The sequence below is a fragment of the Neoarius graeffei genome, chromosome 22, assembly GCF_027579695.1.
Source record: "Neoarius graeffei isolate fNeoGra1 chromosome 22, fNeoGra1.pri, whole genome shotgun sequence".
Taxonomy (NCBI): Eukaryota; Metazoa; Chordata; class Actinopteri; order Siluriformes; family Ariidae; genus Neoarius; species Neoarius graeffei.
Genome location: NC_083590.1, coordinates 19,352,110 through 19,378,885, shown reverse-complemented (window position 1 = coordinate 19,378,885; position 26,776 = coordinate 19,352,110). Strand labels below are relative to the sequence as shown.

At 44.0% G+C, this 26,776-nt stretch overlaps 2 protein-coding genes across 5 annotated transcripts in view; both read right to left on the bottom strand.

Moving 5' to 3' along the window:
• thap7 (THAP domain containing 7) overlaps positions 1 to 4,432 on the bottom strand; it is a 29,350-nt gene extending 24,918 nt beyond the window's left edge. For 3 of the 4 annotated variants that reach the window (XM_060904568.1, XM_060904567.1, XM_060904565.1), the window contains exon 1: positions 1,322 to 1,378. The gene's annotated coding sequence lies outside the window, so the exon portion shown is untranslated. Of the gene's footprint in view, positions 1 to 1,321; positions 1,379 to 3,138 lie in introns of those variants that run through there. The other variant, XM_060904566.1, reaches the window with a different exon arrangement.
• A 3,299-nt stretch (positions 4,433 to 7,731) lies between these two features.
• On the bottom strand, positions 7,732 to 25,194 carry s100v2 (S100 calcium binding protein V2). Its single transcript, XM_060904569.1, has 2 exons — positions 25,050 to 25,194; positions 7,732 to 8,818 (listed from the first exon to the last, which is right to left on the bottom strand). Exons 1-2 carry the CDS (start codon positions 25,107 to 25,109, stop codon positions 8,648 to 8,650), a joined length of 231 nt encoding a protein of 76 aa, XP_060760552.1. The 5' UTR covers positions 25,110 to 25,194; the 3' UTR covers positions 7,732 to 8,647.
• Between the last annotated feature and the right edge of the window lie 1,582 nt (positions 25,195 to 26,776).

Sequence of the window (26,776 nt, the reverse complement as noted above, 5' to 3'; positions counted from 1 at the left end):
CTCACAGCAAGAAGGTCCTGGGTTCGAGCCCCGGGGCCGGCGAGGGCCTTTCTGTGTGGAGTTTGCATGTTCTCCCCGTGTCCGCGTGGGTTTCCTCCGGGTGCTCCGGTTTCCCCCACAGTCCAAAGACATGCAGGTTAGGTTAACTGGTGACTCTAAATTGACTGTAGGTGTGAATGTGAGTGTGAATGGTTGTCTGTGTCTATGTGTCAGCCCTGTGATGACCTGGCGACTTGTCCAGGGTGTACCCCGCCTTTCGCCCATAGTCAGCTGGGATAGGCTCCAGCTTGCCTGCGACCCTGTAGAAGGATAAAGCGGCTAGAGATAATGAGATGAGATTACTGATTGTAAAGGTTTTGAAATCAATTACAAAACAACTGGTGTGTAAAAAATTATTTTTAAACTGATGCATAAAGGGCAGCACGGTGGTGTAGTGGTTAGCGCTGTTGCCTCACAGCAAGAAGGTCCTGGGTTCGAGCCCTGTGGCCGGCGAGGGCCTTTCTGTGCGGAGTTTGCATGTTCTCCCCGTGTCCGCGTGGGTTTCCTCCGGGTGCTCCGGTTTCCCCCACAGTCCAAAGACATGCAGGTTAGGTTAACTGGTGACTCTAAATTGACCGTAGGTGTGAATGTGAGTGTGAATGGTTGTCTGTGTCTATGTGTCAGCCCTGTGATGATCTGGCGACTTGTCCAGGGTGTACCCCGCCTTTCGCCCGTAGCCAGCTGGGATAGGCTCCAGCTTGCCTGCGACCCTGTAGAACAGGATAAAGTGGCTAGAGGAGATGAGATGATGTATAAAGGCTAACGAGGTGATTTGCCTGTAATTCTGACACTTTTAAAATAGTCCTTCGACATTTTTTTTGTCAGGGATATAAACACTGACATCTGCCACTGCGCCTTTAAAAATTTCTACGCATGCGTAGTAACACATTACGCACTATTTGCGCATTACTTGCGCAATTCCTGCGCATTGTTGATGCTCTATAAGGCAGTGTGTAATATTTTCCTCCACGTTTCCCAGCAGGTTTTTCCTGGGTCTCTGGTGTAAAGTGGTCATATGTTTTCACTTATTTCCATGTCAGAGTGATTGATAGGCTCTGTAGCTATAAATACTGACCAAGAGAGCTGTGATTATTTTGAAACACGTTGTATATATAATAAGTCCTGTTAGCTGCGCTGCTACTCCAGTGTTTTGTAAACGTGTACACACATTACTTTCATTTTTATTTTCCTTTAGTGTCCTGTTACTGAAATTTGAGTTTATGAACCGCACTGGAAACAAAAACACTAACAATTTAGTCTGTAGGAGCCTATAAACACTTACCTTTCGACCTCACGAAGATGGCTGTCTTCTTCTTCCGAATACAACCCCGAGGCAAGCCAGCCAATCAGAGTACGAGCAGGGCATGACGTCACGGGCAGTGTTGCTACACTCAGTCGTTTTATACAACTGGGGCGTGTCGTGGCTCAGATGGCTAAGGCACCATACCATAAATCGGGGGACCCAGGTTCGATTCCGGCCCGAGGTCATTTCCCGATCCCTTCCTGTCTCTCTCCTGCTCATTTCCTGTTTCTCTACACTGTCCTATCCAAAAAAAAAAAGTTTTATACAACTGCGCTGCTGAATTCTGCATTCTGATTGGTCAGAAGGTGTTTGATTAATTTTCTATAAATGCAGCTGAATCACAGGTTTATATAAATGCACATTTACTAATATGTTACTGTTTCTACAGTCGCATTTCATTTACAGTGGATATAAAAAGTCTACACACCCTGTTAAAATGATAATTTTTTTTTTTTTACATCAGAAAAACCTCATCTCATCTCATTATCTGTAGCCGCTTTATCCTGTTCTACAGGGTCGCAGGCAAGCTGGAGCCTATCCCAGCTGACTACAGGCGAAAGGCGGGGTACACCCTGGACAAGTCGCCAGGTCATCACAGGGCTGACACATAGACACAGACAACCATTCACACTCACATTCACACCTACGGTCAATTTAGAGTCACCAGTTAACCTAACCTGCATGTCTTTGGACTGTGGGGGAAACCGGAGCACCCGGAGGAAACCCACGCAGACACGGGGAGAACATGCAAACTCTGCACAGAAAGGCCCTCGCCGGCCACAGGGCTCGAACCCGGACCTTCTTGCTGTGAGGCGACAGCGCTAACCGCTACACCACCGTGCCGCCCGCACGGTGAATGTTTCCCAACCTTTTGCAAGTTGTTTTTTGGTGTGTCTCCACCTTATGAGTGGCCAAAAACATCTCAGAATGCATGTCAACGCATGCATTGAAATTTGGTGGTGATGTTTTCGTCAGCAAATTAAGCAGCGAATACTTGCAAATGGGTTTGGGAATACTTCCCAAAGCTCGGAGAACCTTCATCAAGCTTCTTGAGATGGATTTGTCTCAAATCCATGTTCTCAATGCTCGCGGGAGCCTCATCAACACAGCGGCTCGGCATCGCCTAACCTTCGCCAAGACTTAAAAACTACATTTACATTTAGGGATCCTTTGGAGCACATTGTGCTCACACTTGGGACCCAGTCATTATGGGAAACACCTGATGCTGATTTGAGTGCAATCAGCATGCACAGATAATAAGGGTAGTATCTCACTGGGCTGCGACAGCCTGCGACTAGTTGGAGATACAACAATTGCAGTAAAATATGCGAATTAGCAACAATTTTCACTTGGAATCACACTGAATTGATATTCACATATTTTACCGCAATTGTTGTGTCTCCAACTAGTCGCAGGCTGTCGCAGCCCGGCTTTCCCTCGGCAGGCAGGGAAGTAGAGGAAGCCTCACGGAAACTGACTTGAGAAGGGTTCGCGACGGCTTTGCGACACCAGCGATGCATTTTCAAGATTCAAGATGTTTATTTGTCATATACACAATAACAGACACAGCGGTTATTATTTTGCAACTACCCGACCAAACTATGCTTACTAATATAAAAAGAAATATATATATAAAATCTAAAATATAAAGTGCATATGCAATGCAAAATAAAAAAGTAGAATGAAAATAAACAAAAAATAAACATAATTAAAATAAAGAATAACAAATAACCAATCAATGTGCAGTAGGACAGCAATCAAACAGTATGCAATAGGACAGATGTAATGTGCAATACCTTGTGCAAAATTGCAAATATAGAGGTAGATGGTGATTATAATCCGTGGTGGTTATAATCCGTGGTTCAAAAGCCTGATGGCCTGGGGGTAAAAACTGTTTGTCAGTCTAGTAGTCCTTGCTTTCACACTCCTGTAGCATCTGCCAGATGGTAGGAGTGTGAATAGTCTGTGTTGTGGGTGTGTTTGGTCCCTGATGATGCTCTGTGCCCTTTTTGTGGCCTGGGTGTTGTAAATGTCCTGTAGTGGGGGAAGGACAGCTCCACAGATGAACTGTGCCATTTTAATGACATGCTGGAGAGCCTTTCTGTCTTGAGTTGTGCAGTTCCCGTACCACACAGTGATGGAATTTGTCAGGACGCTCTCCACTGTGCACCTGTAGAAGTTGCTGAGGAGTTTGGTGGACAGACCAAATTTCCTCAGCTTCCTCAGGAAGAAGAGTCTCTGTTGAGCCTTCTTGATGGTCTGCTGTGTGTTGTGTGTCCAGGTGAGATCCTCACTGATGTGAGTTCCAAGGAATTTAAATGTTTTCACCCTCTCCACCTGTGTCCCGTCGATGTGCAGCGAGGCGTGCTGGTCTCTCCTCCTCTTCCTCGGGTCAATAATCATCTCCTTGGTCTTCTCAGCATTCAAGGAGAGGTTATTTTCCTGGCACCAGGAGACCAGCTGAGCCACCTCCTCCCTGTAGGCTCTCTCTTCTCTGCTGGTGATCAGCCCAATGACACTGGTGTCGTCAGCGAACTTGATGACGGAAGTGTTGCTCTGGGAGGGGGTGCAATCGTAGGTGAAGAGGGTGTACAGGAGTGGACTGAGCACACAGCCTTGGGGGGTCCCTGTGCTCACTGTCTTGGTGCTGGATGTTCTGGTACCAACTCTGACAGCCTGGGGTCTATTTGTGAGAAAGTCTAGGACCCAGTAGCAGAGGGAGGATGTCAGTCCAAGGGTGGAGAGCTTTTCAGTCAGTCTGCTGGGGATGACAGTGTTGAAGGCTGAACTGTAGTCCACAAACAGCATTCGAACATAGGTGTCCCTGTGTTCCAGGTGTGACAGGACTGTGTGGATGGCCGCACTGACGGCATCATCAGTTGAACGGTTCTGACGATATGCAAATTGAAGGGGGTCTATTGTGTCTGGGATGTCCTTTTTGATGTGTGACATGACTATCCTCTCAAAACACTTCATTACAACTGAAGTGAGTGCAATTGGGTGATAGTCATTCAGGCATGTTATATTGTTTTTCTTTGGGAGGGGCACTATGGTGGTGGTCTTGAAGCATGTGGGCACAGATGACATGGAGGTTGAAAATGTCTGTGAAGACCTCTGCTAGCTGTGTAGAGCAGGCCCTCAAAGCACAGCCGGGGATGTTGTCAGGGCCGGCTGCCTTTTGGGGGTTAGTCCTCCTGAAGACCTTGCTCACCTCGGTTATGGTCACAGTGGGTGAAGAGCTCTGTGCTGCCTCTGCTGGTAGAATCCCTCTGCATTGGTTGGTGTTGAGGGTGTCGAAGCGAGCATAGAACTCATTCAGCTCATCTGGTGATGTGCTGTGGTTGGCTGTGACCCTGCTGTTCTTCTGATGGAAATTGGTGATGTGTTGCAGGCCCTGCCACATGCATCTGGAGTCTGAGGTGTTGTAATATCCTTCCAGCTTCAGTCTGTACTGCCTCTTGGCTTCCCTGATGGATCTACGTAGGTCATATCTGGCCTTTTTATATCCATCTGCATCACCAGAGGCAAAAGCGGTGGAGCATGCATGTAGCATGGAGCGTACTTCACTGTTAATCCAGGGTTTTTGGTTTGGATGTATTTTGCAGCGCTTGGTGGGGACAATGTCATTAATGCAGGTGCTGATGTAGCTGGTGACCACAGATGCATATTTCTCTAAATCCACAGAACAGTCTTCTCTCAAAGCAGCAGTCTTAAACACATCCCAGTTTGTAGAACTGAAGCAGTCCTGGAGCACCAGATCAGTCCCTTCATTCCAAACTTTAACAGTTTTATTCACTGGGGTGGCTTGTTTGAGAAGGGCCTTGTAGGCTGGGTAGAGGAACACAGAGATGTGGTCAGACTGTCCAAAGTGGGGGCGGGGCACAGCCTTGTAGCCATTCCTCACATTGCTGTAGACATGGTCCAGGATGTTGTTGTCCCTTGTCTGAAAGCTCACGTGTTGGTGGTACTTCGGTAACACAGTCCTGAGGTTGCAATGATTAAAATCCCCGGCCACGATGAACACGGCATCTGGGTGTGTGGTCTCGTGTTTGCCGATGATGTCGTGTAGTAGTCCTAGCGCTGTAGTCCAGTCTGCCCACGGCGGGATGTAAACAGCCAGCATAAACATAGCACTGAACTCCCTCGGTAGATAAAAGGGTCTGCACTTCAGCATCAGCACTTCATAGCATTTGTGGCTATTTTGAGAGAAATTTTGTCGCACGAATTTTTTGAACATGTTCAAAATTTCAGCAACGAAGGAGCGACACTTCGCGACTCATGCGAGGAAATTGAGAAGGCCCACGAATGTTTCAAGACACTTTTGAAACTCTCTCGCAAATGACATTCGCAATTTGTCGCAAGCTGGCTTAAAGGAACAGTCCACCGTATTTCCATAATGAAATATGCTCTTATCTGAATTGAGACGAGCTGCTCCGTACCTATCCGAGCTTTGCGCGACCTCCCAGTCAGTCAGACGCAGTCAGACGCGCTGTCACTCCTGTTAGCAATGTAGCTAGGCTCAGTATGGTCAACGGTATTTTTTGGGGCTGTAGTTAGATGCGACCAAACTCTTCCGCATTTTTCCTGTTTACATAGGTTTATATGACCAGTGATCTGAAACAAGTTCAGTTACACAAATTGAAACGTAGCGATTTTCTATGCTATGGAAAGTGTGCACTATAATGACAGGCGTACTAACACCTTCTGCGCGCTTCGGCAGCGCATTGATACGGAGCTCAGATATCAATGCGCTGCCGAAGCTATTTTTTATAACCATTCCCTGACCTATGAAGGTCAGCACACTTTGACCTTTTGGGTTGTGCGTTCTCTTATCTTTCCCATGTTGATACCGAGGGAATTTGGCCTCTGGTTTCATCTCATATTTGTTCCCCAGTTAATCAGGAAGTCATGGATTACAGCTTGAAAGTTCCTACACACTCCAATCAACTCAAACATACTGTACAATTTAAATGGGAAACATGCTTTAGGTACATCGTGTTCACTATCATTTCTGGGGTGCCAGTAATTAATAATACTGTAGTGCCACGTGTGTTTTCTCATCTCATTCTCATTATCTCTAGCCGCTTTATCCTGTCCTACAGGGTCGCAGGCAAGCTGGAGCCTATCCCAGCTGACTACAGGCAAAAGGCAGGGTACACCCTGGACAAGTCGCCAGGTCATCACAGGGCTGACACATAGACACAGACAGCCATTCACACTCACATTCACACCTACGGTCAATTTAGAGTCACCAGTTAACCTAACCTGCATGTCTTTGGACTGTGGGGGAAACCGGAGCACCCGGAGGAAACCCACGCGGACACGGGGAGAACATGCAAACTCCGCACAGAAAGGCCCTCGCCGGCCACAGGGCTCAAACCCGGACCTTCCTGCTGTGAGGCGACAGCGCTAACCACTACACCACCGTGCCGCCCACATGTGTGTTTTGTTGAAAATAATTTTCCTGATGATGGATTTGTTTTTCTTTGAATAAGTTGATTTCAATTGAAGGTCAGAGTTTCCCCATTTTTTCAGCAGGAGATGAAGCGACTTCACCAAAAGGTGGATTTTATTCTAACCCTTTTTCACTAATCGTTACAAGGGGTGCCAATAATATTGGGGTACCAAATCTGTGCATGTGTTGATAGCTGTGTTGATATGAACAACTTTATTATTATTATTAGCAGCTCATCTGGCCGACAGGTGATGAGTTTATGCCCTCGTGTGTTGACGGCGGACGTCATCATCCACATTTCATGAAAATCGTTTCTTCTCTTTCAATTCTTCACCGATTTTTATTCTTTTTGGCAGGAAGGTCGGTCTGCCTGGGGTGCATATGGCTTCTACACAAATTTGCATAATTGCAATTAATAATGAAGATATGGAGTAATTAATCAATCCCTAATGAGCAGTTTCCATACAAATCGCTTCTTCTCCGTCAGTTCTTCACCGATTTTGATTCTTTCTGGCATGAAGGTAGGGAACCTAGGGTGCATAGAACTTCTACCCAGATTTGCTTCATTACAGTTATTAATGAAGTTATGGACTAATTAAGCCTCAATGAGCAGTTCAACAAAAAGGTCAATTCCTTGCCGTTTTGGATTCTTTCTAGTAAATAGGTCGGTATTCTTAGGGTGGATATCGCTTCAATATATAGCTTGTATATAGTGTATATAGCTTGCAACATTTATTGCGCAAGGAAGGTGGCCCACTTTAGATCGTTCCTTCTGGACGAGATGGAACCAGAGTGAGCTACACCGTCATTGACGGTCTCGTTTCCTTTCTTGTTTTACATCTTGTGCACTGATATTTCCGTCGAATTAAAACCCAAAGGAGGAACATGTTCTTAACATGATCACAACATTGAAGACAGAAACAAGACAAGAAGATAATAATAAAGGGTTTGACTTTAATTATAACATGTTTCAAGATGCAATTGGATGAGAAGAGGTGAATTTTGAAGTATAAATATGAGAAAATCATGTCACGTCTGAGGACAGATGAGCAGCTGAGAGAGTTTTACAGCTTGGATATACACTAGCGGTCAAAAGTTTATACAGCTTTGACGTTCAGTGCTCAGGGATCAGTTTATTTCTCAATTAAAATGAAATCATTTCCCTGAACAAGTGGATTTCTGTCAGAATTTCAGTCGAGCACTGAGTTTCTTGGTTCCTGGTTATTTGGGAACCTTCAGAAAAGTCTCAAGCTCCATCATGAGGCCTTTAAATGCTAAAATATTTTTGATTTCGGATTTTTTCTGTTCTCCTCATGATTGTGTTATTAGTTCAAAAAAAAAGACAAAACCATTCTATGAGCACAAACTTTTGACTGCTGATGTCTTGTAAAGACAGGAAGGTGAGATTACACAAACACACCAAACATGACATGATACATTATGAGTGTTACATGTAGACAAGCATTCAGTAACATATATTTTAGAAAACAGTCGATTTTTTAAAAAGTTTTTATTTATTTTTTTTATTATTTTTTTTTATTACAAAACTCCAGTTAATCGCGATTTGTAAAGAAAGTGATTGTACAGTTTTATGTTTATGGTCCCTTTACATAGATGGTATGTACTTTTGGTAACAGTATCAGGTAAAATGGCGGTGAATTGATATTGCACTGGATCGATGGAATCATCAGGCAGACTTTTCACTAGAATAATGCACGATTAGTGTTTTTTAAGAAGGGAAAAAAATGATGGCTTAAATGAAGACAGAAAGAGAAGGAGAATGAGAATGTTTTGTCGGCTAGAAGATGTGAACATCCTCCCTCCATCTTGACCTAACTGAAGAGCGGTGCTCACAGTAGAAGGCAGGTGCATTTGGACACTTTGTCGTGGCTGAGCAGGCCGAATTGGGACGTAGCCACATTTTGGATCAGGGTCCAGAAGTGTCTGAAGGTGATTCCTTCTCCATCCTTCACCCCCATCTGCTTCAGCACCTCCCCGAACCCGGCGTCTGACCCTCCGGTCTGAAACAGGGACACACAACGTCATGACACGGTTTTACTACACTGTTATTCACAACATGTTATCATTTCCATGGCAACAACCTGTACAGGGATGTGTAAAAAAAAAAAAAAAAAACCATGCTGAATTGTTGATATGGTTTTGTGTTTCCTGTAAGGAGCATTTCTGGAAGGAGCCTCCAGTGGCAGTGCTCTGACAGACAGGAGTGTGCTGATTTGCAGTACAACCCCGATTCCAAAAAAGTTGGGACAAAGTACAAATTGTAAATAAAAACGGAATGCAATAATTTACAAATCTCAAAAACTGATATTGTATTCACAATAGAACATAGACAACATATCAGATGTCGAAAGTGAGACATTTTGAAATTTCATGCCAAATATTGGCTCATTTGAAATTTCATGACAGCAACACATCTCAAAAAAGTTGGGACAGGGGCAATAAGAGGCTGGAAAAGTTAAAGGTACAAAAAAAGGAACAGCTGGAGGACCAAATTGCAACTTATTAGGTCAATTGGCAATAGGTCATTAACATTTCCAGTTTTGAGTGAACGCTGGCGCTTTTGGCTGCCGCTACTCTTCGGTCCCGTATTTGTTTGTTTATTATTATTTTTAGCATTTTACTTTCACGCTATCTGTGTGTTTTTATTTTCCCCTAATCTTCTTTGGAGATGGGTTTCTTATCTCGTGCTTCCTTGAATGTCATCTGCAAATACTTGCCTAAACAGTAACATTACCTGTTGAGCAGATTCCAGGACTACCTGTGTCAGACTTCCAACGCCCTCGGAAACCTGTTTTGCTCTTGACATCCTAAGATAAGCCATCTGCTACTGCTGAAATCAGGAGATAGACTGTGTATTGACTGGGGATTCATCTTATCTACCTGTCTGGACTTTAACAGGAGTTTACTGAACTGTTGGTCAAACTAATGGACTAGGCTACTTCTAACGCTGACTACCCTGTGTCTGCCTTACCTGTTCTTTTGGGTAAGTCTCTTACTCACTATGAGGGTAAGTTTTTTGTTTGAATGAACTACTGCTCTCCCTAGGGCTGGCTATTTCTGTTGCCTGCCCTCTGGAGTGTCAAGTGAGTATCCTGTTGGCTAACGTGTTAAGGGCACAGGTGTCTGTCTAGCTGTTCTATGTGTAGCCTACTGTACGTTTGCTCGCTTGGATGGTGCGTGCAACAGTGATTCTACTCTGGCTCCTTGTTTTTGATCTAAGCCACCGACACCGGCTTTACAGTGAGCCAAAACTTTTGCATCGGCTTTCCTGGGACTTCTCCATGGCGCTTAAATATTCGTCTGCCTATCTCCACTATTTGGGGAATAAAACATATAAGTTCCCTGACAGTCTGCTTGCGCACAAACATCTTGGGTTCCTGCGTCGGCCTAAATATATACACAGGGGCTCTGGACGGACGTTTGCTCGCCATCAACATCCAAACAACGTTGATTTGTTTTGGAGCTGGAATCGTAACATCAAGCGGACTGTCGTTGAGAGGCGCTCTGTTGACTTTACGAACTTGTGTCCCATAAATTTCGTTAAAACTTCGCAGAATTGCCCTTCCTCAATAAATGCGCAATTTGTTTTATTAAATGTGCGATCTCTTAATAAAAAAGCACCCTACATTAATGATTTGATCACTGATGTTGGCATAGATGTATTATGTTTAACTGAAACGTGGCAAATACCAAATGATTTTCTGGCTTTAAATGAAGCTACTCCTGTAGGATATGAGTACGGTATATGGAGAAGCCACGGTTAACTGGGCGGGGGCGGTCTTGCTGTGATCTATCGCTCCAGTTATAGGATTGTATCTATGCCCTTGCAGGATTTTTCATCATTTGAATGTCTTGCTCTGAAGTTTACTGGTGGTCTACCTCTACTGCTTTTGCTCATTTACCGGCCTCCCAGAGTTTCCTCTGTTTTTATTAATGAATTGTCTGAGCTGCTTTCATCTGTCAGTGCTCTGTGTCCATCTATACTGGTGCTTGGTGATTTGAACATTCATGTTGACTCAGATAACTGTGATTTTGCTAAAAACTTTGTGGCTGTCCTTGATTGTTTTGATTTCACCCAACATGTAGATTTTCCCACCCATTCAAAGGGTCATATCTTAGATCTTGTTTGTACCTCTGGCATTACACCATCAAATTTATATTCCAGAGATTTCTGTGTTTCTGATCACTTGGCTATTTTTTTTTAATATTGCTGTCCCTGAGCCTCTCCATCGTAGGCATGAATTTCGCACCATCACATACAGGAACACAAAAAACATAGCTACAGCTGATTTATTTGACACACTACATCCTATTCTGACCACTAAATCATTAAACTCATCCCCTGAGGAGTTAGTCATGCTCTATAACTCTCACCTTGCTGACTCTCTCAATCACCTTGCCCCCCTGAAGACGCGTACTGTCTCTTTCTCTCACTCTGCTCCGTGGTTTACACCTGAGCTTCGTAAAATGAAGGCTGCTGGTCGGCAGCTGGAGAGACTTAGTCGTAAAACTGGCCTGACAGTTCATGCACTAGCATATAGTAACCATGTCTCTGCCTATAAAGAGTCTCTAATTGATGCCAAGACCAGCTATTACACCACCATTATTTCCAGAGGCCAAGGAAACCCCAGAGCGCTTTTTTCTACTGTAAACAAACTTCTTTTGCCTGCTACTGATCTTCCACTGATCTTTGCTGTAAATTTCTTGAATTTTTCCAAAATAAAATAAACTCTATACACAAGCAGATCAAATCCACTTCCATCACTCCCTCTAATGTCCCCTTTTCCTGTCCACCACCAGTTGGATCTTTCTCTGTTTTTTCATTAGTTGATGAGCAGTATGTCTTTGGCTTAGTATCTAAATCCAGGCCTACCACCTGCCTCCTCGACCCTATGCCCACCTCTTTGGTCAAGATTTGCCTGCCAGTTCTCTGTCCCCTGCTGGTTAAGATAATAAACTCGTCCCTTGCAACTGGATTAGTCTCTCAGGCTCTCAAAACAGCAGCTATCACTCCTGTCTTGAAAAAACCTGGAGCAGCTATTGATGATTTTAAAAATTATCGCCCCATTTCCAATCTTCCCTTCATTGCAAAAGTCCTTGAGCGTATTGTTGCCAATCAGCTCCAAGAGCATTTAACTCAGTATAATCTTTGGGAGAAGTTTCAGTCTGGGTTTAGGGCCATGCACAGCACCGAGACTGCCCTGGTCAAGGTTGTCAATGATTTGCTGTTAGCTGCTGACACTGGCCATGCCAGTATACTTGTTCTCCTCGACCTTACAGCAGCTTTTGACACTGTATGTCACAATCTTTTATTGAGCCGCTTAGAAACTCTGCTTGGTATCACTGGTTCTTCTTTAGCCTGGTTTAAATCTTATCTTACCATGAGAGAACAGTTTGTGTCAATTGGAGAATTTAGATCCCCGAAATCACCCCTCCTTCATGGTGTCCCTCAGGGCTCTGTCTTGGGACCCTTATTATTTGTAATATACATCCTTCCTCTTGGCCACATAATACAGCATTATGGGCTTAACTTTCACTGTTATGCAGATGACACCCAAATTTATATTCATACCAAACCCTCTCACTCACTCCCTCCGTCTAATCTCGTCAACTGTCTAAATGCTGTTAACAACTGGATGGTGCAGAATTTTCTTAAATTAAATCAAGACAAAACAGAAGCCATCCTCATTTCCACCCCTTCTATCTTGAAAAAACTGGAGCACTCACAGCTATTTATTCCTGGTTATTTCACTTCCACTACTGTTGAATTAAGAAATTTGGGTGTTATTCTGGACTGTACTCTCTCTTTTGATTCACACATTAAAAGTATCACTAAAACAGCTTTTTTTCACCTGAAAAGTCTCTCCAAACTCCGTCCCTCCTTGACTTCATCTGCAGCTGAAACACTTATACATGATTTTGTCACCTCAAGACTGGACTACTGCAATGCCCTGATCGATGGCATCACAGCCAAGCGACTAAATAGGCTGCAATATGTCCAAAACTCAGCTGCTAGGGTACTCACTCACACCAGGCCCTGGGATCATATCACGCCTGTTCTATACAACCTGCACTGGCTCCCAATTAAATACCGCATTCAGTACAAAATTATTTTACTTGTTTACAAATCCCTACATAACCTGGCCCCTCCCTATTTATCAAATCTCCTAACTCCATATCAGTTACCTTTAAATCTTCGCTCTACAGATGCCCACCTATTAGCAGTCCCTTACTCTCGGCTCTGTTCTATGGGTGACAGAGCTTTCAGTGTAAATGGCCCAAAGCTGTGGAATGCCCTGCCACTAGCGTTACGCCAATGCTCAACACTGTCCTCTTTTAAAAAACAGCTAAAAACACATCTCTTTAGCTTGGCTTTTTCTCTTTGATTTTTAATAATGTTGTTATTGTTATTATTGATTTCTTATTATTTTATTATTGTTATTTTATTGTTCTGCTTTTATTGTTTGTTTTCTACTGTTCAGTGTCCTTGGGTACCTTGAAAGGCGCTTATAAATAAAATGTATTATTATTATTATTATTATTATTATTATTATTATTATTATAAAAAGAGCATCTTGGAGTGGCAGCGGCTCTCAGAAGTAAAGATGAGAAGAGGATCACCAATCCCCCTAATTCTGCACCGACAAATAGTGGAGCAATATCAGAAAGGAGTTCGACAGTGTAAAATTGCAAAGAGTTTGAACATATCATCATCTACAGTGCATAATATCATCAAAAGATTCAGAGAATCTGGAAGAATCTCTGTGCGTAAGGGTCAAGGCCGGAAAACCATACTGGGTGCCCGTGATCTTCGGGCCCTTAGACGGCACTGCATCGCATACAGGCATGCTTTTGTATTGGAAATCACAAAATGGGCTCAGGAATATTTCCAGAGAACATTATCTGTGAACACAATTCACTGTGCCATCCGCCGTTGCCAGCTAAAACTCTATAGTTCAAAGAAGAAGCTGTATCTAAACATGATCCAGAAGCGCAGACGTCTTCTCTGGGCCAAGGCTCATTTAAAATGGACTGTGGTAAATTGGAAAACTGTTCTGTGGTCAGACGAATCAAGATTTGAAGTTCTTTATGGAAATCAGGGACGCCGTGTCATTCGGACTAAAGAGGAGAAGGACGACCCGAGTTGTTATCAGCACTCAGTTCAGAAGCCTGCATCTCTGATGGTATGGGGTTGCATTAGTGTGTGTGGCATGGGCAGCTTACACATCTGGAAAGACACCATCAATGCTGAAAAGTATATCCAGGTTCTAGAGCAACATATGCTCCCATCCAGACGACATCTCTTTCAGGGAAGACCTTGCATTTTCCAACATGACAATGCCAAACCACATACTGCATCAATTACAGCATCATGGCTGCGTAGAAGAAGGGTCCGGGTACTGAACTGGCCAGCCTGCAGTCCAGATCTTTCACCCATAGAAAACATTTGACACATCATAAAATGGAAGATATGACAAAAAAGACCTAAGACAGTTGAGCAACTAGAATCCTACATTAGACAAGAATGGGTTAACATTCCTATCCCTAAACTTGAGCAACTTGTCTCCTCAGTCCCCAGACGTTTACAGACTGTTGTAAAGAGAAAAGGAGATGTCTCACAGTGGGAAACATGGCCTTGTCCCAACTTTTTTGAGATGTGTTGTTGTCATGAAATTTAAAATCACCTAATTTTTCTCTTTAAATGATACATTTTCTCAGTTTAAACATTTGATATGTCATCTATGTTCTATTCTGAATAAAATATGGAATTTTGAAACTTCCACATCATTGCATTCCGTTTTTATTTACAATTTGTACTTTGTCCCAACTCTTTTGGAATCGGGGTTGTAAATATGATAATCTGCATTTCTATCGCATGCAAGAGAGAGAAATAAACTTGTTTCTGTGGCTGTTCTACAGCATTCCTCTACAACCTTCAGCGGAATCCAAGATGGCGCCATGGACGGCTGCCTCAGAGTTTTGGTGCGCTCGGTGTTGTCTTGTTTTGGTGCTTCATGTAACCCTTCCTGAATTTCTTTCATGAGAGGAGAACTCCTGAACATCAGGGAAACAACGTCAGTGGACTTATTTCCTACATTCATTCCACCAACCGTATCGTAGATTCATTGTCCATTCTGGGCAAAGGTGCCCTCACCTGCGCTGCTGCTACTAGAGTGAAACGCCAGAGGAGAGGTAAACGAGCTGGAGCGCTTGTGCACCTTCGCCAGCGCGGACACCGTACACCGCTGCCTGGAATATATCTCTCCAACATGTGCTCATTCAACAATAAAATGGATGAACTCCAGCTACTTTTGGGGAAAAAACAGAGACTTTTCTTCATCTGCAGTTATGTGCTTTACAGAGAGGTGGCTGTGTGGATCGATACTGGACTTGGCACTGCAACTGGCAGGCTCTTCAGAGCGGATCGTAACATGGAACTCTCTGGCAAAACTAAAGGTGGAGGAATCTATTTTTACACAAACAGTGGCTGGTGTAACGACATGACTGTGATCTATCAACACTGCTCTCCCGATCTGGAATCTTTTTTCATTAACTGCAAACCCTTCTACTCCCCCCGCAAGTTCACTTCATTCATTCTGGTCGGTGTTTACATTCCACTGCAAGCTAACATGCAGGAGACATAGCGTTTACTCTCCAACCAGATACTGTGTGTGGAGCAGGTCAACCCAGACTCTTTAGTTATTGTCCTTGGCGACTTTAACAAAGGTAATCTCTCCCATGAACTCCCCAAATACAAACAATTTATTAAATGTCCGACCAGAGAGGAGAATGTTTTGGATCACTGTTACACAACAGTTAACAACGCTTATCACGCTGTCCCTCGCGCAGCACTGGGCCACTCCAACCATGTCATGGTCCACCTAATCCTTTCATACAGACAGAAGCTATGTAAAGCTTAGCAAGCCTGTTGTGAGGACATCAAGGAAGTGGAACAAGGAGGCTGTGGAGGGCCTTCAGGCGTGTCTGGACTCAACAGATTGGGACGTTTTCAGGACTGCCACAAACAGTTTAGATGATCACACAGAGGCTGTGACTTCATACATCAGCTTCTGTGAGGACAACTGTATACCAGCTCGTACCAGGGTGAGTTATAACAGTGATGAGCCCTGGTGTAGAGCTAGACTTTGACAGATGAGATGGCAGAAGGAGGAGGCATTCAAGAGTTGGGACAGGGTCAGGTATAAAGAGTCCAAATACAGGTTCAGCAAGGCAGTGAGAGACGCTAAACAGCTGTATGCTGAGAAACTACAACACCAGTTCTCAACTAACAACTCTGTATCTGTCTGGAGAGGGCTAAGGCAAATCATGAATTACAAACCCAAACCCCCTCACTCTGTCAACAACCTTCGCCTTGCAAATGACCTTAACATCTTCTACTGCCATTTTGAAAAACAGTGGGACAGTCCTGATACCTCCCCCCTCAATCACCACCTCCACCCCAGCACCCCCATCCCCCCCCCTTCAGGAGCCCGCTCCTCCTCATCTCTGTCCGCATCAAAGGCCCCCTACACCACCTCCCCCACTGCGCCTCTCACCATTCAGGAGAGGGATGCCAATAAACTGTTCAAGAGACAGAACCCCCATAAATCAGCTGGACCTGACTCTGTTTCTCCATCCACCCTGAGAAACTGCACTGACCAGTTGTCTCCAGTGTTCACAGACATTTTCAGCACCTCACTAGAGACATGCCATGTGCCAGCTTGTTTCAAGTCCTCCACCATCATACCCATCCCCAAAAAAGCAAGAACCACAGGACTAAATGACTACAGACCCATCGCCCTCACCTCTATGGTAATGAAGTCCTTTGAGCACCTTGTTCTCTCCCACCTCAAAGCCATCACAGACCCCCTTCTGGACCCCATGCAGTTTACCTACAGAGCCAACAGGTCTGTGGACGACGCTGTCAACACAGCCCTCCACTTTATCCTCCAGCACCTGGATTCCCCAGGAACCTATGCCAGGATCCTGTGTGTGGACTTCAGCTCTGTGTTCAATCCCATCATTCCAGCTCTACCACAGGACAAACTGTCCCAGCTAAATGTGCCTGACCCCACCTGCAGGTGGATCACTGACTTCCTGACTGACAGGAAGCAGCAAGTGAGGTTGGGGAAGCATGTATCCAACACTCAGACAATCAGCACTGGATCTGCCCAAGGCTGCATTTTTTCTCCTCTGCTCCAACCCTGTATACAAACAGCTGCACCTCCACCCACCAGTCCATCAAGCTCCTGAAGTTTGTGGATGGCACCACCCTCATTGGACTCATTTCTGGTGAGGATGAGTCAGCCTACAGGTGGGAGATGGACCATCTGGTGACTTGGTGCAGCCAAAACAACCAGGAGCTAAATGCTGCAAAAACGGTGGAAATGATTGTGGACTTCAAGAAGAACCCAGCCCCTCCTCTCCTCATCACCCTGCATGGCTCACCAGTGGACACTGTGGAGTCCTTCCGCTTCCTGGGCACCATAATCACCCAGGACCTGAAGTGGGAACTGAACATCAGCTCCCTCATCTCAAAAGCACAGCAGAGGATGTGCTTCCTGCGGCAGTTAAAGAAGTTCAACCTGCCAAAGACAATGATGGTGCACTTTTACACAGCCATCATTGAGTCCATCCTCACCTCCTCCATCACCATCTGGTACACTGCTGCCTCTGCCAGGGACAAGGGTAGACTGCAGGGTATCATTCACTCAGCAGAAAAGGTGATCGGCTACAGCCTGCCTTCGCTTTAGGACCTGTTCGTCTCCAGGACACTCCCCTCTGGCAGGAGGCTGCAGTCTATCAAGACCAAAACCTCATGCCACAGAAACAGTTTCTTTCCTACCACTGCTGGCCTCATAAACATGACTAGTGACCCCCACTTACTCTGCCCCCACCCCGCCAGTACCATACTTCAGACTCCTTGCCCCACTCTGACCCCCCCACCTCAATAAACAAGACCAGTGACCCCATTTACTCTGCCCCCCCAGTTGTTTACCTGATTTGTACATTTGTTTAGTTTAGTTTAGTTTAGTTTATTAGCTTATTTGACAGGGACCATGTACAAGACAACGCTAGTACCAGAGTTAGCTAGAAAGCTAATTTGCATCTGTGGTCCCTGGGCAGGGAGCTATAAAAACACAAACATACACACATGACTTACTGTTGCCAATATGAAGTACACACTAAAATAGCAACAGCATTCTAAAACATGCATCATACTAAAACATATAAAAAACATATACTATCACATCATCACATAAAAACAACACACATACAACAATAGACATCGTCATATAAAACAATACACATACCATTTCACAATACTTACTATAAAACAGCACACTGATTAATGATCACATATTTGATTAGCCTTAAGCCATACCTTTAATGATAATTTAAACTGGCTAAAGCTTGCACTGTTTCTAATGTGAACTGGAATTGCATTCCATTTTTCAGCTGCACTAACAGAAAAAGCTGATTGACCAAAGGAAGTTTTCCTATAACCCACATAGCAATCACCTCTCACAGAGGACCTTGAAACTCTTAAATTGTCTCTGCACAGTGATATACACTGCCTAAGAGGTGATGGTGCAAGATCATGGAAAAGTTTATACAATAAACACATATTAGCAAAACAAATAAAACTCTCAAAGGACAGCATATTGTATTTTGATATAATAGCACAATGATGGTAATATCTTGGCTTTTTGTCCAAAATCTTTAAAGCCATTTTGTAAAGAGAGGCTAATGGTTTTATGGTGGTCACACCTGCCTGTGACCAACTTGTACAACAGTATGACAGATGTGAAAAGATCATTGAGTGTAGGAACAATTTTGCAGCAGACAGTGGCAACTGGTGTCTGATATGCCTAAAATTTACTAAACTAACTCTAACACATTTGGATATCTTCTTGATATGCGTTTTAAAAGACAAATTAGAATCAATGATAACACCCAGATACTTGAAGTTATCAACAGTTTTTATGGCCTCTCCCTTAACAAAGATGTCAGGTTGCTGGCTTACATCACACCTCTTGATGTAAAAGTACATGGTCACTGTCTTGCCCACATTGAGAGTAAGACAGTTGTGTGTCAGCCAATCTGACACCTTGTTTAAGGCTGAGGTAAGTTTTAGTGCAGCTTGTTCTCTGGTTTTGGCATGAACAAAAATAACTGTATCATCTGCATACATTTGCATTTGAACATCTGGGCAAACCAAAGGTAAATCATTAATATATAAGCTAAATAAAATTGGTCCTAAAATTGATCCCTGTGGCACTCCAGTTGTGCTATTGGACAGAGTGGAGCATGTGCCATTAATTCTTGTGCACTGCTTTCTAGAGTCTAGATATGATTCCATCCATGTCAAAGCGGTAGTAGAAAAATCAAGCTGTGAGAGTTTAGATAACAAAACATTGTGATTAACTGTGTCAAATGCCTTCCTGAAATCCAGGAAGACAGCACCAACTACACCACCTCCATCAAGCTTAGATTTTATTTGTTCTATAAAGTAACAGAGGGCCGTTTCTGTTGAATGGTTTTTCCTAAATCCAAACTGCATAGGATGCAGCAGGAAACGGTCTTCTAAGTAGGCCATCAACTGGTTACACACAACTCTTTCAGTTACTTTAGAGATGGTGGGAAGAATGCAAATAGGCCTATAGTTGGTAACATCCCCAGATTTAAAAATGGGGGTTATTACTGCTGTCTTCCAGGCAACAGGAAAATAACTTTCTGTAATGGATAAATTGACCAAGTGGGTGATAGGGGTACAGAGTATATTTGCGTATTTTTTGACAAATGCACAATCGCAGTCAAAAATATCTTTTGCCTTAGAATTTTTTAACTGCCTTAGGATTTTTGTTACAGAGGTTTCTGACACTTCTGACATGCTAAAGGATGACATATCATCTTTCACTAGTGTAATGGTTTTCTCTCTTGCACCAAAACCTAATGCAAGATCATAGACTGAGTTAATAAAATAGTCATTGAACATAGAGGAAATTTGGACTTTATCCCTTATAAGGGTTCCCTGCACTAGCAATTCATACTCAGTATATTTTTTATTATTGTCTTTCTTAAGTACTCTATTGATATTTTTCCATGTTTTCCTTGTGTTCCCTTTTGATTCATTTATAATATTAATAAAGAAATTAGCTTTAGCCTTCCTCAAGTCATTAACTACTTTGTTACGTAGCTGTTGAAATGTTCTCCTGTCACATGCTAATCCAGAGTTAAGTGCAATTTTCAATGCATGATCCCTTTGACGCATTAAGGCCCAAACTTGCTCATCAACCCAAGGTAGATTTTGTTTTTTTCTTGAGAATGTAACATTTTTACTAAACTCACCTTTAATCCTATTAATAGTAGCCATTAAGTTCTCAGAGGCATTTTCAAGGTCCCTGATTGACAGAATCGTGTTCCAATTTTGTTGCTTAAACTGACATTCAAACTCACTAATAAGCCTCTTAGGTATAATGTTAAATATTCTCCTTTCCTGTCGATACATAAACCTTTGTTTCGTTAATTTCCTTGATAACAATGTTAAGTTATGGTCTGATATTCCAGTTAGAAAATTAAATGTTTTTGTTATTCTCTCAGGCTTATTACTAAATATCAAATCAATTTGTGTTTGTGATGATAATGTAATTCTGGTGGGCCCTTGAATTAGTTGAGTGAGGTAAAACTGATTTGTTAAGTCTTTAAGTTTCTTTCTAACTGACTTACTAGCCCAGTTTATGTTAAAATCACCAAGTAAAATTATTTCTTTATTTGTGTTCATTTCCTTCAAAATGTTTCTTAAATGTTCATAAAACATAGTGTTTGATGAGGGTGGTCTATATATGCACATTACGGTGAATGACATGTTGGTGGATAAAGCCATTCTTATTGCCATGCATTCCAGGTCCGTGCACTTAATTTCAATTTCATTACAATTTATGGAATCTTTAACATACATCAACAGACCACCTCCTCTACCAGATATTCGGTCTTTTCTAAAAATGTTAAAACCAGGCACTCGGTATGCAACGTCAGATGACGAGTCTGCCAGCCATGATTCGGTCAGACAAAGAAAATCAAGATTTGAGTCCATTAATAATTTTTCCAGTTGATCAATTTTTGATGCGACGCTTCGGATGTTTAAATGTCCTCCTAGCAGCCCCTTGGGCTTTGCGTGTGGGTCCCACAGAACTTTTGCATGGTTCATTGTTTGGAAAAACAGGAAGTTGCGCCGTTTATGAATGGACAGTTTATCACACACTTTGTTGAATGGGGGGATTATTCCATTTCCATTTGCCGGTGTAACGTTCAAAGGAAGAGGTGGCAGAAGTTTATAATTTTGTTGCACGTTCATCGAATTACCAGAGGCGTCAACAGTACCTTGTCTGATGGTTGTAGCAACAGCAGACTCCGTGTCACCACTACAGCTGATGGGCCCAGGGTTTTGGTGGATATCCCCTGCAAGTAGTAGCATCATGACGAGGTAACCGAGAGATCTTCTCAGTTGTAGGGATGATCTTTCTTTCTCCCTGGTTCGGATCTGCCTTGTCGGGGGAGCCGCATTTCCATGATTTAAAATCACGGAGTACGAGATGTATTGACTCCGCGGATCAAAGGTAACAAGTTGTTGCTGGTTTGTTGTTATCCAACAACAACGGATAGACAAAACTAGCACTGTAACGATGTAGCTTGCAATTATGGCCGACTGTATCAAATCACTTATCAACTTGCGCTGTTTATGTTTAATTATGAAACACAAACCCGGAAAATTATTGATTAATTTTGTAGTGGCGTTTTCGGCACCTGCCGCACCTGCCTTGCGACGTAAGCGTTCCGCCATCTTGTCCCGTCAAGATGTTTACTTATCTTATTGTTTACTTAATTTACACATTTGTTTACCTGCACAATTGTTTATTTTTTTCTTTTGCTTATTTAGTTCTTATTTCTTAACATCTTAAAATAGACTGTCTTTATTTAGCATTTATTTATTGAGCACCTTAACTCCAAGCCAAATTCCTTGTAGTTACAATAATTACTTGACAATAAAGCTTTTTCTGATTCATTCATCTACAGCGTTGATCTACAACGGTACATGGACCTATAAACAGAGGAAAAATACAAGTAACTTTCTGTAATAGATAAAAAATTGTCATTGTTGGAAAGTCACAGTGGTATTAGAGGAATAACACACTGCAGGATGGACTGCGACAGAAAAGTCATCAACTTCTACTTCATCACACCTTGAGATCAGTGATTATTTACCTGTAACAGCATGACACCAGGTGTTTTTATTACTCATACAGTCTCCTGAATTAAATGGTAACTAATCCAGAGGTGGATAAAGTACCCAACTTCATTACTTAAGTCAAATACAGATCCCACTGGTCAAATGTGACTCCGATACAAGTGAAAATTATCCAGTCAAATTTTTACTTAAGTTAAAGTACTGAAGTACTTGCTTTTAAAAATGCTTAAGTATTAAAAGTACATTTTCTGTCAATGCATTGTTGTATTATTGCCACAACGCTTCCAAACCCTAACGCCGTTACCAAAGACAGAAATGTGAATTCACAAAATGAACGCATGCTGTGCCATCATGGTGGTTTAACGTTAAGCTAGCTAGTCAGTGAAACTCCACCTGACATGCTAGCAAACTCTTTTCAAACTCAAAATCATATTGGGTAGCTAACGCTACTGGAAAAGAAAGATTTCTACATTCTGTTTATTTGGCAAGATTATACTAAAACATATTTCTGAAAGGACTTCAGATAAGTTAATGTTATTCATCTTAGTGTAACCCCATTTTTACATGCTAACTAACAGCATCCAAGTTAACTAGATATGTGTTAATGTTAGCCGTGGACAAGGCTACGGCAACTTGGCGGGAAAATCCATAGAAAGTCATTTACCGAACCAGACTGCATAGCTATTGCAACATTATCACTAGCTCTAAAAGCACAGACAACTTCACTGCAAGCTTTCTCTCGGAATAAAACGTTTATATCCCTCAATATGCTTCCGCAGGTTGGACGGCGAGTTTTTGAAGGCCGTGATGTGGTTCATTTTCGGCAAACAAAGCAAACATTTAAAATGAAATGAATCGTTAATCCTTTCAGAAAACTGAAGCATGGGTTCCAGGTAAAGCCGTGAGTGCGTGTGTTCCCCAGAAGAACCGCCTCCTTCCATTCTGCCATCAGCTGATCGTGTTCAAATAACGCTGCTGAGAAATCACTGAACTTGATTTTATACAGTCTATGGACGTGACGTGACCCTAGTGATTACTGATCGGCTGTCTCAGTGTCACCTGAGAAAAAACCAATCACGATTTAGAAAAGAAAAGAAAAAACATCCACTTTCAAAGCTGCTTCATAGTAACGAGGACCTTGACAGAAATGTAGTGGAGTGAAAAGTACGATATTTGTCTTTCGAATGTCGTGAAGTTAAAGTCATAAGTTTCCAAAAAAAATAGTACTCAAAGTACAGATACTCAAAAAGTGTACTTAAGTACAGTACTCAAGTAAATGTACTTCGTCACTGTCCAACTCTGAACTAATCTCTCTCTCTCTGTCTGTCTGTGTCTCTCTGTCTCTCTCTCTCTCTGTCTGTCAGTCTCTATCTCTCTGTCTGTCTGTCTGTCTGTCTGTTTGTCTGTCTGTCTGTCTGTCTGTCTTTCTCTCTGTCTGTCTGTCTGTCTGTCTGTCTGTCTGTCTCTCTCTCTCTCTTTGTCTGTCTGTCTCAATCTCTGTCTGTCTGTCTGTCTGTCTGTCTGTCTGTCTGTCTCTCTCTCTCTCTGAGAGAGAATGATGTGTAGAATGATGAAATCTTGTCTCTTGGTTGGTGAGACTCTGGACACTCTCAGTACGTGATGTAATCAGACAGAATCGGAGATAAAATGTAATATAACGATGTGATGAGGAGATTTATCACACTGTACCGTCTGCATTTATACATAAAACTCTTCATGGAACAGAAATTTCATTAAAAATCCTTTTTTTTTCTTGTACATGGTTTATTTCCCTTCTTTTCTTTTCTTTCTTGCTGTCTTGCTTTTTTAACTCTATTTATTTATTTTCTTTCTTTCTTTCTTTCTTCATTCTGCAGCTTTTCCTCAGTTGCTCTGGGTCATTCATTCATTCATTCATTTACTTGCTGACATATTTTTATTTCCAAAACTTTACAGTAATTTATTTCTGTAAACGGTACGAGACTTCACCCCAAGTGAGCCTGTGAAGCCGTACAGAGTGAACTGATGCTCCAACCAACTGACTTTGTTAAAATAAACATGAAATTAGAGATTTTATTTTTCCTCAACAGATGACAAACAGTTTTACGATTTTTTAAAAAAGATTGTCTTTAGATTTATTTTATTTCCACACACACTGTGCTCTGACTGAATATCTGAAACAGTAGTGCAGCTTTTTTCAGCTGTTTTTATTTCGCTTTATAGCTCTGGGGTTACTGGCAGTTACAGATGATTACTTTAGTTTTCCTCAGGGCCCGAGTCTCGGGAAATTAACAGTTAATCAGTAAAAACGAGTTCATGTAAAAGAATGTTAAAATACTGAACAGTAAAAGGGTTTCACATGGAATAAATTACAGTTGGAGTCTATCAGTGCAAACTACTGAACACTGAGGAAAACGTTTTTAGTGAAGTGAAAGGTAAATACATTTGTTTTGGATTTGAACAGAAATCTCCTGCTGACTTCATTGCTTTTTTCCGCAGTGCGTGTCCTGAGCTGGGGGCTGGTTTTCCATACGGTTTCCTGTTTCCTGTCTCTCACTGTTAACATTCGGTCATCATATTAACACTGTTGGACGAAATTGTTTATTTTTTTTGTTCATCATCATTCAGTTTTTTTTTTTTCAGAAATCCCTCATTAGGCCCCAGGCAGCCTGCTGCAACATGACCTGAAATGACAGGCTCTGACTAAAGCACTTTCTCTTCCTAAAGCAGCCCGGACTCCTTTCCTCTCTCAGTTCAGTGTCCAGCGTCTCTCTGTGACACGTTTAAATCAACCGAACCGGAAAAACACACACACACACACACACACACACACACACACACACACACACACACACACACTGTATGTATGTGTATCTCCACATCCACATAAGCGTAAGAAGTGACAGCCAGGCTTGGGCAGAGTGGTTTAGCGTTTCCAAACAGGGACCTGCGGCCACACCCTGTGAGCAAGTGACAAGTATCTGGGCGTGTTTTTTTTTTACCTTGACGAGGTTAGGCAGCTGCGAGGAAAGGAGGCTCTTGAATTCATCTGCCTTAAGCATAGAGCTTTTATCAGCTGAAGCAGAGTGGAAGTTTGTGACCAGAGTGTTGATGGCCTTCTCCAGGTCTGAAAACTGAGAGAGAGAGAGAGAGAGAGAGAGAAGGGGGGAGGAGAGGGAGCGGAGAGAGAGAGAAGGGGGAGGAGAGAGAGCGGAGAGAGAGAGAAGGAGGGAGGAGAGAGCGGAGAGAGAGAGAGAAGGGGAGGAGGGGAGAGAGAGAAGGGGGAGGAGGGGAAAGAGAGAAGGGGAGAAGGGGGAGAGGAGGGAGGGAGGGAGGAGGGTGAGGAGAGGGAGGGAGGAGGGTGAGGAGAGGGAGGGAGGGAGGGGAGAGGGAGGGAGGGGAGAGGAGAGTGAGAGGGAGGGGGAGTGGAGAGTGAGAGGGAGGGAGGGAGGGAGGGAGGGAGGGGGGAGAGGAGAGTGAGAGGGAGGGAGGGAGGGGGGGAGGGAGGGAGGGAGGAGAGTGAGGGGAGAGGAGGGGGAGAGGAGGGAGGGAGGAGGGGGAGGGAGGGAGGGAGGGAGGGGAGAAGAGAGTGAGGGAGGAGAGTGAGGGGAGAGGAGAGAGGGATGGAGGAGAGTGAGTAGAGAGGAAGGAGGGAGGGAGGGAGGGTAGAGGAGAGTGAGAGGGAGGGAGGGAGGGAGGGAGGGAGGGAGGGAGGGGAGAGGAGAGTGAGAGGGAGGGAGGAGAGGGAGGGGAGGGGAGAGGAGAGGGGAGAGGGAGGGAGGAGGGGGAGAGGAGGGAGGAGGGGGAGGGGAGAGGGAGGGAGGGGAGAGGAGAGGGAGGGGAGGAGAGTGAGGGGAGAGGAGAGTGAGGGGAGAGGAGAGAGGGATGGAGGAGAGTGAGTAGAGAGGAGGGAGGGAGGGAGGGAGGAGAGGTGAGTAGAGAGGAGGGAGGGAGGGGAGGAGGGGGGAGGGAGAGGAGAGGGAGGGAGAGGGAGTGGGGGAGAGGAGAGAGGGACAGGGGAGTGAGTAGAGAGGAGGGGTGGGGGGGAGAGTGAGGAGAGAGGGAGGGAGGGAGGAGGGGAGGAGGGGGAGGGAGGGAGGGAGGGAGGAGAGGGAGGTGAGAGGAGGGAGGGAGGAGAGGGAGGTGAGAGGAGGGGAGGGAGGAGATGAGGGGAGAGGGAGGGAGGGAGGAGAGTGAGGAGAGAGAGGGAGGGAGGAGAGAGAGAGGGAGGAGAGAGGAGGGGAGAGAGGAGGGATGGATGGAGGGAGTGGGAGAAGGGGGAGAGAGAGGAAGGGAGAGAGGGGGAAGAGAGAGAGAGGAGGGGAGAAGTGGAGGAGAGAGATGGATGGATGGAGGGAGGAGTGGAGAGGAGAGGGAGAGAGGGAGGAGGGGAGAGAGAGGAGGGGAGAAGAGGAGGGATGGGTGGAGGGAGTGGAGGAGGAGGGAGGGGAGGAGGAGGAGAGAGTGGGGAGAGGAGAGAGAGAGGGAGGGAGGAGAGTGAGGGGAGAGGAGGGAGGGAGGGAGTGAGGGGGAGAGGAGAGAGGGATGAGAGTGAGGAGAGAGAGGGAGGGAGGAGGAGAGAGAGGGAGGGAGAGAGGAGGGGAGAAGAGGAGGGAGAGGAGGGATGGATGGAGGGAGTGGGGAGAAGGGAGAGAGAGAGGAAGGAGAGAGGTGGAAGAGAGAGAGAGGAGGGGAGAAGTGGAGGGAGAGGGATGGATGGAGGGAGGGA

Excerpts from the sequence above, each read along its gene's own strand:
- s100v2 (XM_060904569.1), bottom strand. The coding sequence starts at position 25,109 with ATGCTTAAGGCAGATGAATTCAAGAGCCTCCTTTCCTCGCAGCTGCCT. Across the intron at positions 8,819-25,049 it reads AGCTGCCTAACCTCGTCAAG|ACCGGAGGGTCAGACGCCGG; the intron begins GTAAAAAAAAAA and ends TCCCTGTTTCAG.